The following is a 14266-nucleotide window of genomic DNA, read 5'->3' as shown; positions in this document are numbered from 1 at the left end:
TGGATGGCTCCCGTCCAACTAGAGTAAAATTCCAGCCATGGTAACAGAACGCTTAGAGAATCACAAGGAGGCCAAAGAAGAGAATCATATGATTATGTAGAGTCAACACTGATTTATGAAAGGCAAATTATGTTTGACAAATCGTTTTTAGGTTGTAACTAGCAGTGTAGATAAGGGGGAACCAGTGGATAAAATGTATTTGCATTTCCGAAAAGCATTCAACAAGGTGTCACTCAAGATTATTACTCAAGATTAGAGTTTGTGGAACCGGGATAATGTATTAGCATGGATTTAGGGCTGGTTAACGGACAGAAAAGTGAGGAAGAATAAATGGGCCATTTTCCAGTTGGCAGGCTGTAACTAGCAAGGTACCAAAGGATCAGTGTTAACGTTTCGGGTCAGTTCCGAAGAAGGGTCACTGACCCGAAACGTTAACTCTGCTTCTCTTTCCATAGATGCTGCCAGACCTGCTGAGTGATTCCAGCATTTCTTGTTTTTATTTCAGATTTCCAGCATCCGCAGTATTTTGCTTTTATATTACCAAAGGATCAGTCTCAGGTCTCAGCTATTTACAATTTGTATCAATGGCTTACATGAGGGGACCGAGTGCAATGTTTCCAGGTTTGTTGACGATACAAAGTTGGGTGGGCAAGTAAGCTGCAAGAAGGACGCAAAGAGGCTGCAAAAGGGATATAGACAAGTTAAGTGAGTGGGCAAGAACAGGGCAGATGGATTATAATGTGGAGAAGTGTGAAGTTATCCACTTTGGAAGAAAAAACAGAAAAGCAAAATATTTTTTAAATGGAGAGAGACTGGGAAATGTTGGTATTCAGAGGGATCTGGGTTTCATTATATACGAATCAAAGTTAACATGCAGGTACAGCAAGCAATTAAGAAAATAGTACGTTAGTTTTTATTACAAAAGGATTGGAGCAGAATAGGGAAGCAGTCTTACTGCAATTGTTTAGGACCTCGCTGAGGCCATACCTGGAGTGCTGTGTTCAGTTTGAGTCTCCTTTCCCAAGGAAGAATATACTTGCCTTGGAGGGAGTGTAACACAGGTTCACTAGACTGATAAATTCCAGTGGATTTAGTCCTACTCTATTCAATCTCGCTTTATAGGATAATCCCCTCATCCCGGGAATCAGTCTAGTGAACCTGTGTTACACTCCCTCCAAGGCAAGTATATTCTTCTAAAGCTTAAAGCAAAGGCTTATTCAAATATGGAACCCTAGCTGCTCCAACACTAAATCAGAAGATAAACACTTGAAAAATATTTTTAAAAAAGGAAAGAGCAGAGAAATGGAATTTCAGTAGAGAGCCAGATGTAGAACTGGCAAAATGGGCTAAATGAATTTTTGTATGAAATTTCTACAGCTCTTTCCTGATCTGTACAGCTCAGTGCTACAGTACATAATAAAATTTATCGAGAGCCATTTGGGAAGGATGGAATCACCAAATTTGCCTACTTCCATAGGGTATGGGTAAGCAAAAGAATTAGTTGAATTTGGTACAGGAAGTGGGGCTGCATTACTAGAATTTTAAAAATGGTCTCATCCCTGCAATCGATGCTAATAGAAATTTGCTGTGGTAGGATTCACAAAAATTGCCGACTTCCTCCCGCGAAAGGAAATTATTAATAGCATACATCGTGGCATAAAACGTAGTTGTATAGCAAGCTTCGCATTATTATTTGGGGTGTAACCCTGATGTAACCCTTGCCAGAAACCATTAGGCAACCATATGAATCTAAAATAATTTTGCTAAACAGATATCTGATTTTACTAACCATCCAGCAGCCAATTTTTGCAATGTGACATTCTATGACAGGTTTTGTTCACATGAATGAAAATATTTTTCAGCATAAAGGCATGAACTACTCAAATTTATAATACCACTTGCATAAAGTGGAGAAAAAGTTAAAGAAGTCCTATGTTTGGAAATTATTTTAGGTTTCCTAATTGTTCATTTATCCTGTAATTAGTTGAACCAGGATGGCCCCCAGTTCAATTCCAGATCTGTACTGAATTAGCAGTTCCCAAACTTGTCAGCTGGGGCACTACAGTGGAATAAAGAATGAAAAACAGCTTTGGTTCCTAGCTCCATCACTATTTAGCAGATATCACTGCTGCAGTGTACACACATGCCTGGAACGTACAACAAATATATGAATAATCTTTGCAGGTGGAACCAGGATGAACATTTAGCGGTCACATACATGTAAGGTTCTAAGGATATTCATCACTTCAGTGTCAATACAGCTCTAAACCAGGCTAAAATGTAAGTTTTGTACAATACATCACAAGAATGGCATATAAATTAATGGGATCAAAAATATAATCATAGTATCGGCTTATAAATGTTCTGTAACTGCAGATCACAACAAAAACCATACAAAATTCACTATCGAGAATTGCCAAGTCAAAATCCAGAGAAACATATTCCCTCAGGACATGAAAAAAAAACTGAAGGGTTTGTATCATATTTTTCAAAATGCACAGCATGAACAAATTACAATTTATTCTTCCATTCAGCAATCCCCCCCACCCCCCACTGACTTTGAAGAAAAATGACATTTATTCAAAACTTTCACAGAAATATACTGCATTTTTTCTCAGTTAAGATTCTTACCTTGTTAACATTCAGTGAAGCTAAGGGTGGTGGAGTTTCTGTCCGATCATTAATTGTTTTAACATCCGAAACATAAGCTAAATTAATCAGTAGAACATCGTTGTGGTTGGGCTTCCCACTAGATGAGGGACATTCTTTAAAAAGAAAATGGTTAAGGAACACAATGAATGAATGGTAAACCCTCCAATTAAATGCACTGTATCTCCTTTGCTAGACTTCAATATTGAAAAGCCTATAAAAAGGCACTAATTGAAATATATAGTTTCATGAGGCAACAGTCAACATTGTAATATGAGACATATATATTCCTTCAAACCCATTCATTAATCTTTCAACTGAAATTCACACTAGTGCCTCAGCTACTACTTAAAGCTTGGTTACTGTACAAAAATCAATATGCAACACTTATGATTTTCCAGTTAGACAAGTTAATTTCATATTGCAAACACTTGCGATCAACTTTGCATTCAGGATTTACATGATTTTTTTTTGTCACTGAATTTAAGCCAACAGTTATACAACTATTCTGCATAGATACAGCATTAATACTGACAAAATCTTCAAATAAATGAAACTTTTATAAAGTATTATTCCTTTACATATTTAATGTGGCCTTTTTAGTATATTAGTGACACTGAAATCCTCCATTATGATACAAACATGCTGCTTCAGGCATAATAAGTTGATGTCTGTGCTGGCAAGAGTTAGCCAGCTCAATCCCACTTTCCAGCTCTTGATCTGTAACCCTCTAGGTTACAGCACGTCAAGTAGATATTCAATTTTTTTTTTTTTAAATGCGATGAGGGCTTCTGCCTGTACCACCCTTTCAGGCAGTGGGTTTAAGACCACTCTAATTCAGACTCCCCTCTAATTCTTCTGCCAAGTACTTAAAAAATATATTGATTGGTTATTGACCTCTCTGTTAAGGGAAACAGGTCCTTCCTACCCGCTCTATCTGGGCCCCTCATAATTTTATACACCTCAATTAAATCTCCTCTCAACTTCCTCTATTCCAAAGAAAATAACCCCAGTTTATCCAATCTTCCCTCATAACTAAAATTTCCCAGTCTTGGCAACACGCTCATAAATCTCTTCTGTAGTTCAATCACATCCTTTTGATAGTGCAGTGACTCAAACTGTAGACAGTACCCTAGCTGTGGCCTAACTAACTTTTATTTTAAAAACAGTTCATAACCTTCATGTTTGCATTAATGAAGAAACGCATCCCATATGCCTTCTTAACCACGTTATTTAGCTTGTCCTGCTACATCCAAGGCCCCACTGCTTCTCAACACTTCTCAGTATACCATTTATTGTGTATTCCCTGCTTCGTTTGCCCTCCCCAACTGCATTATCTCACAATTCCCTGGACTGAATTCCATTTCACACTCTTCTGCCCATCTGACCAGTCCATTGATATCTTCCTGCAGCCTAGCTTTGTTCCTATCAACCGACAAGCTAAGTTTTGCATCATCTGCTAACTTCTTAATCATGCCCCCTACATTTAAGTCTAACTCATTGATATATACCATGAAAAGCAAGGGACCTAGTATTGATAACTCCACTAAAAACAACCCACTTGACACAAAAAACCAGTTGACCATTACCCTTTGCTTCCTGCCACTGAGCCAATTTTGAATCCAATTTTCCACTTTTCCTTGGATCCCGTGGGCTCTTACTTTTCTGACCAGTCTGCCATATAGGACCTTGCCAAAAGCCTTGCTAAAATCTATGTAGACTACATCAAATGTGCTACCCTCATCGACCCTCCTTGTTACCTCCTCAAAAAAATTCAATCAAGATAGTCATACACAATTCTTGCCTTAAATCCATGATGACTGCCCTTGATTAATCTGTGCCTTTCTAAATGATGAATAACTCAGAATTTTTTACCAATAATTTGTCCACCACCGAGGTTAGGCTGACTGCCTGTAATTGCTTGGTCTATCTCTTCCTCCCTTTCTAAACAATGGTACATTAGTAATCCTTCAATCCTCCAGCACCATGCCTGCAGCCAGAGACAACTGGAAAATGATGGTCAGAGCTTCACTTAGCAGCCTGGGATACACTTCATCTGGACCTGGTGATTTATCTACTTTCAAAGATACTAAACCTCTTAATATTTTGTCTCTCACTATGCTTATTCCATCGCATTCCTCAACGACAATGTCTGCATCGTCCCCCTCTTGTGAAGACAGACACAGGCATTAAGAACCATGCCCACATCTTCTACCTCCATACACCGGTTACCTTTTTTGTCTCCCAACAGGCCCCACTCTTTCCTTAGTTATCTTCTTGCTCTTTATAAAACATCTCTGGGATTTCCTTGCTTTTATTTGTCAATATTTTTTCATGACCTCTCTTTTTCTAATTTCCTTTCATTTCACCCCTGCACTTTTTATAATTCTCTCGGCTTTCTCCCACTTTGACATCCAGCTTGGAGAGGGTATAGATTTCGGAGCCCCACTCCTTTTTTTGTTGCAATATATATTTGTTTTGAATCCCATCTCCTCCTTGAACATTTCCTACTGCTCTGATACTGATTTACCTTCAAATACTCATCTCCAGACCACTTTTGTCAAATCACATCTCAGTTCAGTAAAATTAGCCTTTCCTCAATTTACAATGTTTACTCGATTGCTCTTTGCCCTTTTTCAAAACTATGCTAAATCTAACTGAATTATGATCACCATCATCAAAATGCCCTCCTAATAAAACACCATACAGGGTAAAGTCATGAGTCATTTATTGCACAGGAGGCGGCCATTTGGCCCATTGAGTCCACGCTGGCTCTCCGCAGAGAAATCCACTCAGTTCCACAAATTGGTTTGATCCCCACAGCCCTGCAAGTTTATTTACTTCAAGTGCCCATCCAATTTTCTTTTGAAATTATTTCTGCTTCCACCACCCTCGTGGGCAGCGGGTTGCTGGTCATTACCATCCGCTGCGTTAAAACGATTACATTCTGCCTGCATTTCTTGCCCAAAACCTTCAATCTGTGTCCCCTAGTCCTCGTACCATTAGTTAATGGGAACAGTTTTTCCTCATCTACCTTATCTAAGCCTGCCCAGCTTCATTCCCTAAAACGAAGTCCAGAACTGCCCCTTCAATTGTTGGGCTGGCTGCGTCCTGGCTTAAACAAGTTCTCCACCTTGCAAAGTTCCAGTGAGTCACCCACAGGATACAGAAGTCAGTAAACAGTTCACTCTGACCAGCATAGCTACACTAGACCAATTTTCACTCCAATCCAATTTTCATTGCTGCCAGGAAGTTCCTGGAATCTGCTTAATACCTTCCCATGACCAAGGTAAATGATGTGGTGGGACAAAACACATCCTGTAACCTTTCATACTTAGCATGTGAAATGTAATTTATTGCTCAAGCGAAGTATGTAAAATTGTAATTTAACATTACAGTATGCAACCACTGTGCCACATAATGGACCCGTAAATGGCACTTTTGGCAGTTATAACAGCAGAGCACAAGCAGCTCCAAGGAAAATCCCATCCTGCGTCTTTAACTCTAAGCGTTCAAGACAATGTATTTCTTGGCATAGTACTGTAGGATTTAACTGAACATTGACATGGCCAACAGATGCCATTAGCTATAAAAGGCTGCTAGAACTGAGAATCTTTTCTATTTGTCTACACCCACAGGTGGACGCCCAAGTCAATGTGCAACTTCTGGATTTTTTTTCCTTTCAAGGGATGTGAGCATCACTGGCAAGGTCAGCATTTGTTGCCCATCTCCAAGTTCCCTTGAGACGGTGGTGGTGAGCCACCTTCTTGAACCACTGCAATCTGTGTGGTGTAGTTACACCCACAGTGTTGTTAGGAAGGGAGTTCCAGGTTTTTGACTCAGACAATAAAGGAATGGTGATATAGTTCCAAGTCCAGGTGGTTTGTGGCTTGGAGGGGAACTTGCAGGTGGTGGTGTTCCCATGTGTCTGCTGCTCTTCCCCTTCTAGATGATAGAGGTTGCGGGTTTGGAAGGTGCTGTCGAAGGATGCTTGCTGAGTTGCTGCACTGCATCTTGTATGGTGCACACTGCTGCCACTGTGTGTTGGTGGAGGAGGGGGGTGCCACTCAAGCAGGCTGCTTTGCCTTGGATGGTGTCAAGCTTCACTCTCCAGGCAAGTGGAGGACATTCCAAAACATTCCAGACTTGCGGGTTGTAGATTGTGGAAGGCTTTGGGGAGTCAGATGAATTACTCCCACAGAATTCCCAGCCTCTGAACTGCTTTTGTAGACACAGTATTTATGTGGCTCGTCCAGTTAAGTTTCTGGTCAATGGAAACCCCCAGGATGTTGATGGTGGGGGAATTCAGCAATGGTAATGCTGCTGTATGTCATGGGGAGATGGTTAGATTCTCTCTTGTTGAATATGATCATTGCCTGACACAAATGTTACTTGCCACACATAAGCCCAAGCCTGAATGTTGTCCAGGTAATGCTGTATATGGCTATGAACTGCTTCAGTACCTAAGGAATTACCAATGGTACTGAACACTGTGCAATCATCAGCAAACGTCTCCACTTCTGGCCTTATGATGGAGGGAAGGTTGTTGGATCTAGGACACAACCCTGAGGAACACCTGCACCAATGTCCTGGGGCTTAAACGTTTGGCATCCAACAACCACAACCATCTCCTTTTGTGCTAGGTATGACTCCAAACAGTGGAGAGTTTTCCCCGATTCCCACGGACTTCAATTTTGCTAGGGTGTCTTGCTGCCACACTCGGTCAAATACTGCCTTAATGTCAAGGGCAGTAACTCTCACCTCTTGAATTCAGCTCTTTTGTCAACGTTTGGACCAAAGCCATATTGAGATCTGCAACCGAGCGATCCTGGGGAAACCCAAACTGAGCATCGATGAACAGGTTATTGCTGTATAACTGCCGCTTGATAGCACTGTCCATGATATCTTCCATCACTTTGCTGTCGATCGAGAGAAGACTGATGGGCCGGGAATTGGCCCAAATGGATTTGTCCTGCTCTTTGTGGACCGGAAATACCTAAGCAATTTTCCACATTGTCCAGTAGATGCCAGTGTTGTAGCCAAGCTATTCCAGCACAGTGGGGGCGCAGGTCTTCAGTACTACTGCCGGAATGTTGTCAGGGCCCATAGTCTTTGCTGTATTCAGTGCCTTCAGCCGTTTCTTGGTATCATGTGGAGTGAATCAAACTGGCTGAAGACTGACATCTGTGACACTGGGGACCTCAGGAGGAGGCTGAGATGGATCATCCACTTGGCACTTCTGGTTGAAGATGAACGCAAATGCTTCAGCCTTGTCTTTAGCACTGATGTGATCAGCTCCCCAGTCATTGAGGATGGGGATATTTGTGCAGCCTCTTCCTCTGGTTAGTTGTTTAATTGTCCACTGCCAATCATGACTGGATGTGGCAGGACTGCAGAGCTTTGATCTGATCAGTTAGTTGTGGGATTGCTTAGCTCTGTCTATTGCATGCTGCTTCCACTGTTTAGCATGCATGTAGTCCTGTGTTGTAGCTTCACCAGTTTGACACCTCATTTTGAAGTGTGTCTGGTGTTGCACCTGGCATGATCTCCTGCACTTCTCATTGGACAAGGGTTTATCCAATGGCTTGATGGTAATGGAACTATGCCAGGCCATGAGGTTACAGATTGTGGTTGAATAAGATTCTGCTGCTGATGGCCCACAGCACCTCATGGGTGCCAGGTTTTGAGCTGCTCGATCTTTTCTGCATCTATCCCATTTAGCACAGTGGTAGTGCCACACAACACGATGGATGGCATCCTCAATTTGAAGACAGGACTTGGTCTCCACAAGGAATGTGCAGTGATCACTACTACCAATACTGTCACAGACAGATGCATCTGTGACAGATATATTGGCAAGGCTGAGGTCTCATTGGTTCTCTCACCACTTGCCGCAGGCTCAGTCTGGCATATATGTCCTTCAAGACTTGTCTAGCTCGGTCAGTAGTGGTGCTACTGAGCCACTTGTTGTGATGGACATTGAAATCTCACACCCAGAGTGCATTCTGACCCTCATCACCTTTAGTGCTTCTCCAAAGTGGTGTTCAACATGGAGAAGTACTGATTCATCAGCTGAGGAAGAGCAGAAGGTTGTTAGCAGCAGCAGGTTTCCTTGCCCATGTTTGACCTGATGCCATGAGACTTCATGGGGCCCAGAGTCAATGTTGAGAACTCCCAGGGCAACTCCCTCCCAACTGTACTGCCACCTCTGGTGGGTCTGTCCTGCCAAGGATGGAGGAGGAGGAGTTTGGAACATTGGCTGTAAGGTATGATTTGGTGAGTATGACTGTCGGGCTACTGCTTGACTAGCCTTATGGGCAGTCTCCCAATTTTGGTACAAGTCCCCAGATGCTAGCAAGGAGGGCTTTGCAATATCAACTGTGCTGATGTGCCATTGTTGTTTCCCGTGCCTAGGTTGATGCCAGGTGTTCCGTATGGTTTTATTCTTATTCAACTTTTCTGTAGTGGTTTGATACAACTGAGCGGCTTGCGAGGCCATTTCAGAGGGCAGTTTAGAGTCAACCACATTGCTTGGGTCTGGAATCACATGTAGGCTAGACTGGGTAAGGATGGCAGATTTCCTTCCCTAAAGGACATTAGTGAACCAGATGGGTTTTTAATGACAATTTGGTAGTTTCATGGTTCACCATTACTGAGAACAACTTTTAATTCCAGATTTAGTAATTGAGTTTAAATTCCAGCAGCTGTGGTAGGATTTGAACTCCTGTTCCAAGAGCATTAGTCAGGGCCTCTCAATTCCTAGTCCAGTAATATTACCACTAAAATGCTAAAGGCACGAGCGCACTTTCATCAGTATTACTCTTACAGGAACACTTTGTACGCTCTACAATTAGCTCACTCGCTGTCCCAGCTCTTATTACTTTCTCCTACCTCTTTCCCAAGACAAAAATCATATGGACTCACTGGGACATGGTACGTAAAGAGCAGCTTCTGTTGTATTGGTGAGGTGAGGTAAGCTGCACCTTCCACAATATCAACCTTGCCTTCCATCACCTGAATAAATGGGCCACTGCTGACTATTTGGATGCTTCGAACAGTGACAAGTTTCAGGACATAAAATATGCAATAAAACCGTTTACAGACCATACCACAAATACACGTTGAGCATCAACAGACTATTAACCAAACATGGGACTAGGGAGGAGACTCATATTTTTAAGTATGCCAAAACTATTGTCTCTTCAAGTTATTTACAATGTCAAGAAATTAAGTTGCACCGCGTACAGTGATCCATAACAAGATGGATGGTAATGTGATATTTAAGTCACGGCATCATAGATGCCCACTCAAGGTATCTTCTCTCCTCTAATTCTGGCCTCTCGAGCATACCTTATTTTAATTGCTCCACCAACGTGGACCGGCCTTCATCTGCCAAGGCACTAATCTCTGGAATTCCATCCCTAAACACCTCTATCCTCCTTTAAGCTTACCTCTTTGACCAGGCTTTTGGTCATCTCCCCTAATATCACCTTATGTAGCTTGCATCAAATTTTGTTTTCCAATGCTCCACTGAAGCACCTTGAGATGCTTTATTACGTTAAAGGAACTATATAAATTATTGCTGTTCCCTGATTTTTAGTGGCCATTTGGAATTTACCCAATTCTTTCAGACAACATTTTCCATATGCTCCCCACATTAAAAAAAAGCAGAGGTTTCAAGAAACCCTTTTCAACTCTCATTATTCTGTGTCCTGACAAAGCCTTACAGTGCACAGTTGTATGTGTTCAGCCTATGATTGGCAAACTACATTTTATTATCCAGCCTTGAAGCAAATAGATAGCACTCCCAGCACCTACTCATTCAAAGGCAACTAAAACACACCTTGACTAAAAGCTGAGTCAATCAAAAGTGGCATTTAAACTCAATTCTCTGGTCAAGTTTACAGGACTCCAGCAATGCAATTAGCCCTCTCTGCTCATTTTTTTAAAAAACTGATTTAAGCTATAATATAGCGCCACTCTTAAAATTCAAATGTAGCCTTGCAAGGTCATACTACACTATGAATAGAGGTCAATTTTAATTGCAGACTCAACCTGACCCAATAATCCCAAAGTGTTTCTAGTAACCCCATCAAACTAAAAAAAAATGCTCCTATAGCAGTATCAACACTTCATGCGTTATTCATTTGAGCAGACAACTCTGAGTTGATACTGGACTAAATTCACAATAGGTAACCATATTTACTTTCAAAATTTATTATCCAATTATCTTAGTTAGGACTGAAAAGTTATCCATCCCACTAAAATATAACATGTTGCTTTGAAGCAATAACTACTCCAACATGTATATACATCTTTCTGAACAAACTTCAATACTAATTTCTCCTGATGTACCATATTATAACAAATGCTGACAGCCCAATAAATGTTAAAAGTATATTCAAAATATACCAAGTCATAGGAACAGTAGTTGACCATTCAGCCCTCAAGCCAAGTGTTAGTGTATTAGTCTATGGCTGATCTGTATCACAAATCTATAGACCAGCTTTTTCTCCATATGCCTGTATACCCTTACTTAATAAAAATCTATCAATTTAAGTCTTTGAAATTTCAACTGACCTAGCATCCACAACCTTTTGGTGTGGGAAAGAGTTCCAGATTTTCACTAACCTTTATATGCAAAAAGTTTCCTGATGTCATGCCTAAAATGCTTAGCTCCAATTTTAAGATTGAGTCCCCTTGTTCTGGATTTTCCCATCAGAGGAAATAGGTTCTCTGAATATACCCTATTGAATCCTATTATCACTTTAAATACTGCATTCAGATAACTCAAGTTCTTAAACTCAAGGGAATAGGAGCCAAATGTATAAAGAAAAAAAGTCTTGTATTTATATTGCATCTTTCAAAGCCTCAAGACATTCCAAAGCACTTCAGAGCCAATGAAGTACTTTTGAAGTGTAATTAATTCTTTAAGCCCTGATATCATTCTGATGCATTTGTGTTGCACCCTTCTCATAAGCCAATATATCCTTCCTGAGGTGCAGTGCACAAATCTGAACAGTATTCCAGATGGGATCAGATGTGCTAGCCTTGTTCTTTAATACAAATCAAAGACCCAGCTGAAAACCCAAGCCCTACCTAAGTAAATACATAATCCTTAGAACAGCTGCAACCAGCTTCACCTTGATGGAAATCACAGAAAGCAATAGTGTAGAAAATATGAAAACTTAATTGGCAAGTTGAGTAAGTGAATACAGTCTTCCTCCAATATAGTGCAAAAGTCCGCCACAAACTCCATTCCCTAGCATTGATTCCATTCCCCTGCCTAGCCATTGTCCCAGGCTGTTTGCAATCTCAATATTCTGTTTAACCCGAGCTGTACTTCCGACCCTATAACCACTCCATCACAAAGATTATCTACTTCCACCTCCAAACCACTGCTCGTCTCGAACCCCACATCAGCCCATTTGCTGTGGAAACCCTCATCAATGCCTTTGTTACCTCAAGACTTGACTATTGCAATGCTTTCCTAGCCTACCTTCTATCTTCCATAAACTTAAAATTCATCCAAAACTCTGCTCCCCATATTGCAACACACCAACTTCTGGTCACCCATCACTCCATGCTTGCTGACCTACACTGACACCCGGTCTGGCAATGCCTTGGTTTTAAAATTCATATCCCCAATCTCAAATCCCTCTATGACCTCACCCTCCCGGTCTCTGTAACCTCCTCCAGCCCTACAACCCTCTGAGAACTCTGCATTCCTCCAACTCTGGCCACTTGAGCATCCGTCACTTCCTTCATCCAAACAACAGCAGCTGTGCTTTCAACCGAACATACGAACTAGGCGCAGGAGTGGACTACCCTGTCCCTCGAGTCTGCTCCGTCACTCTACAAGATCATAGCTGATCTGATTGTAACCTCAACTCCACATTCCCTCCAAGCTCCGGACTTTGCTCCCTAACTTCTCTGCCCCTCTCTCCCTCTAAGATGTTCCTTAAAATCTACCTTGTTGACTCAGCTATTGGTCACTTGCCCTAATATCTCCTCTTCTAGTTGGATGTCAATTTTTGTCTGCATAAGCTCCTTGGACATTTTATTACATTAAAGTGTAAATAACGTTATAGACTCCTTAAGTCTAGACCTAGAAAATTTAAATATGCAGATTCAAACTCCTATATTTCAATACCAACAGTCATAGCATGCTAATACCATATATAGTATATAGACTGATGCAGTGTAGCAGAATACCAAATTTAATTAAATCTTAACATTGTTTAAGATCTGTATTTTAAAGTACAATATTGAAGCATACATAATCAGGAAGCAGTTTTGCTGATCTGAAACTGCCGCTTTAATAATGAGGAAAACTTCCATGTAAAATGTGCTGAAAAACCTCCACCTGCCCCGCACTCCCCACAGAAAGCAAATTAATTTAAGTCAATCCATCTTTAACTAGTTTCAATTTCCTTCAGGAGTAAGACCATTGGTTTATACTGCATCATCTACAACATTAGGTGGGTTATCAATTTGGCAGAACGTAAAAGCAAACAGAAACCAAGACAGTGGACTCAAGCTTTGGCCCTACCCATGGTAACCAAATTAGCAGCTAACCACACTTGCTCAGATACAGCCTCACTCAAAGTACCTCCATTACCAGAATTTCGATAACTTAAGGATTACTACTGAGTCAGCCCTACCATCATGAATCAGCTGTTAGAATTCAGTGCCACAAAAAGGATTTTTCATACAATGAGCATCCAGCAAGGCCATGATGCAACCAGCGAACTGCCAAATAGTGTTCATTCAGCCTCACCTTGTGCCAAATAATATGTTAACAACTTGAAAATGAAAGGGTACATTCAGATTCGATTACTGATCGACCATAGCATTTAATGGCAAGCTTATAATGATCAGATAAGATGTAACGACGCGCTCACTGGCAATTATTCCAGTTTCTACAGTTATCCACTTTTTGACAAAAAGGGCACCAGTGAAGTGTACGCATGCGTGAACCCACTATCTGGCAGGACACCGGTGAAAGGCTGCTTGATCCCGACTGAAGCTAGGCCCTGACTGACTTATTTACACATCCGGTACCACGCTTCACCGCAAACGCCGCGCCCTCTCAACAAAGGATACTTAAAGTTAACATCTTGGATTGGTAATCGAAGGCGACCACCTCTCCGTGCAGCTGCTGGCCCAGGCACGTCAGGCAGGAAACCTGGCTCCCAACAGTGAAGTATTCTCCCGGAGCAGCCATCTTGTTACTGCCGGGCCAGCAGCGCTTACCCAGCAGCCTTTGTGCAGAGCTGAGCATGCGCGGGCGAGCGCTGTCAATCAAGAGAGAAGCTGGTGAGAGCAGACGTTGGAGTTCTGCAAAGCCAGAAAGTCATAATAGGCATATCTCTTATTTGCTTTCTGACCAAAAATTGAGTAGTTTGGTCACAGAAACAGTGACATACACATATATCCTAACATTTAATTGTATTAAACCTCGGTAGAGCTGAAATAACCACGTTACTATGTCTGGGCTTGAAACTGCATTGCTCCGAGAAAGGCATGACCTCAGAACGTGCCAAAGCACTTCACAGCTATTGAAGTACTTTTGAAGTGTTGTTGTTGTTGTCATGTTGGAAACAGGGCAGCTGAT

The 14266-nt window shown here is 41.5% G+C and overlaps 1 protein-coding gene across 2 annotated transcripts in view; it reads right to left on the bottom strand.

The window, feature by feature from the left end:
* The window catches only part of lsm12b (LSM12 homolog b), a 46191-nt gene extending 32279 nt beyond the window's left edge, over positions 1-13912 (bottom strand). For both annotated transcript variants that reach the window (XM_068012975.1, XM_068012976.1), the window contains exons 1-2: positions 13756-13912; positions 2632-2765 (exon numbers count right to left, since the gene is read on the bottom strand). In XM_068012975.1, coding sequence (XP_067869076.1) covers positions 2632-2765; positions 13756-13876 — 255 coding nt within the window. In that variant the 5' untranslated portion in view covers positions 13877-13912. The remainder of the gene's footprint in view (positions 1-2631; positions 2766-13755) is intronic.
* Positions 13913-14266: the final 354 nt, after the last annotated feature.

This window comes from Heterodontus francisci, chromosome 33 (genome assembly GCF_036365525.1).
Source record: "Heterodontus francisci isolate sHetFra1 chromosome 33, sHetFra1.hap1, whole genome shotgun sequence".
NCBI classification, from domain to species: domain Eukaryota; kingdom Metazoa; phylum Chordata; class Chondrichthyes; order Heterodontiformes; family Heterodontidae; genus Heterodontus; species Heterodontus francisci.
Note: the sequence above shows the minus strand (reverse complement) of the source record. Positions and strands in the feature narration are given on the sequence as shown.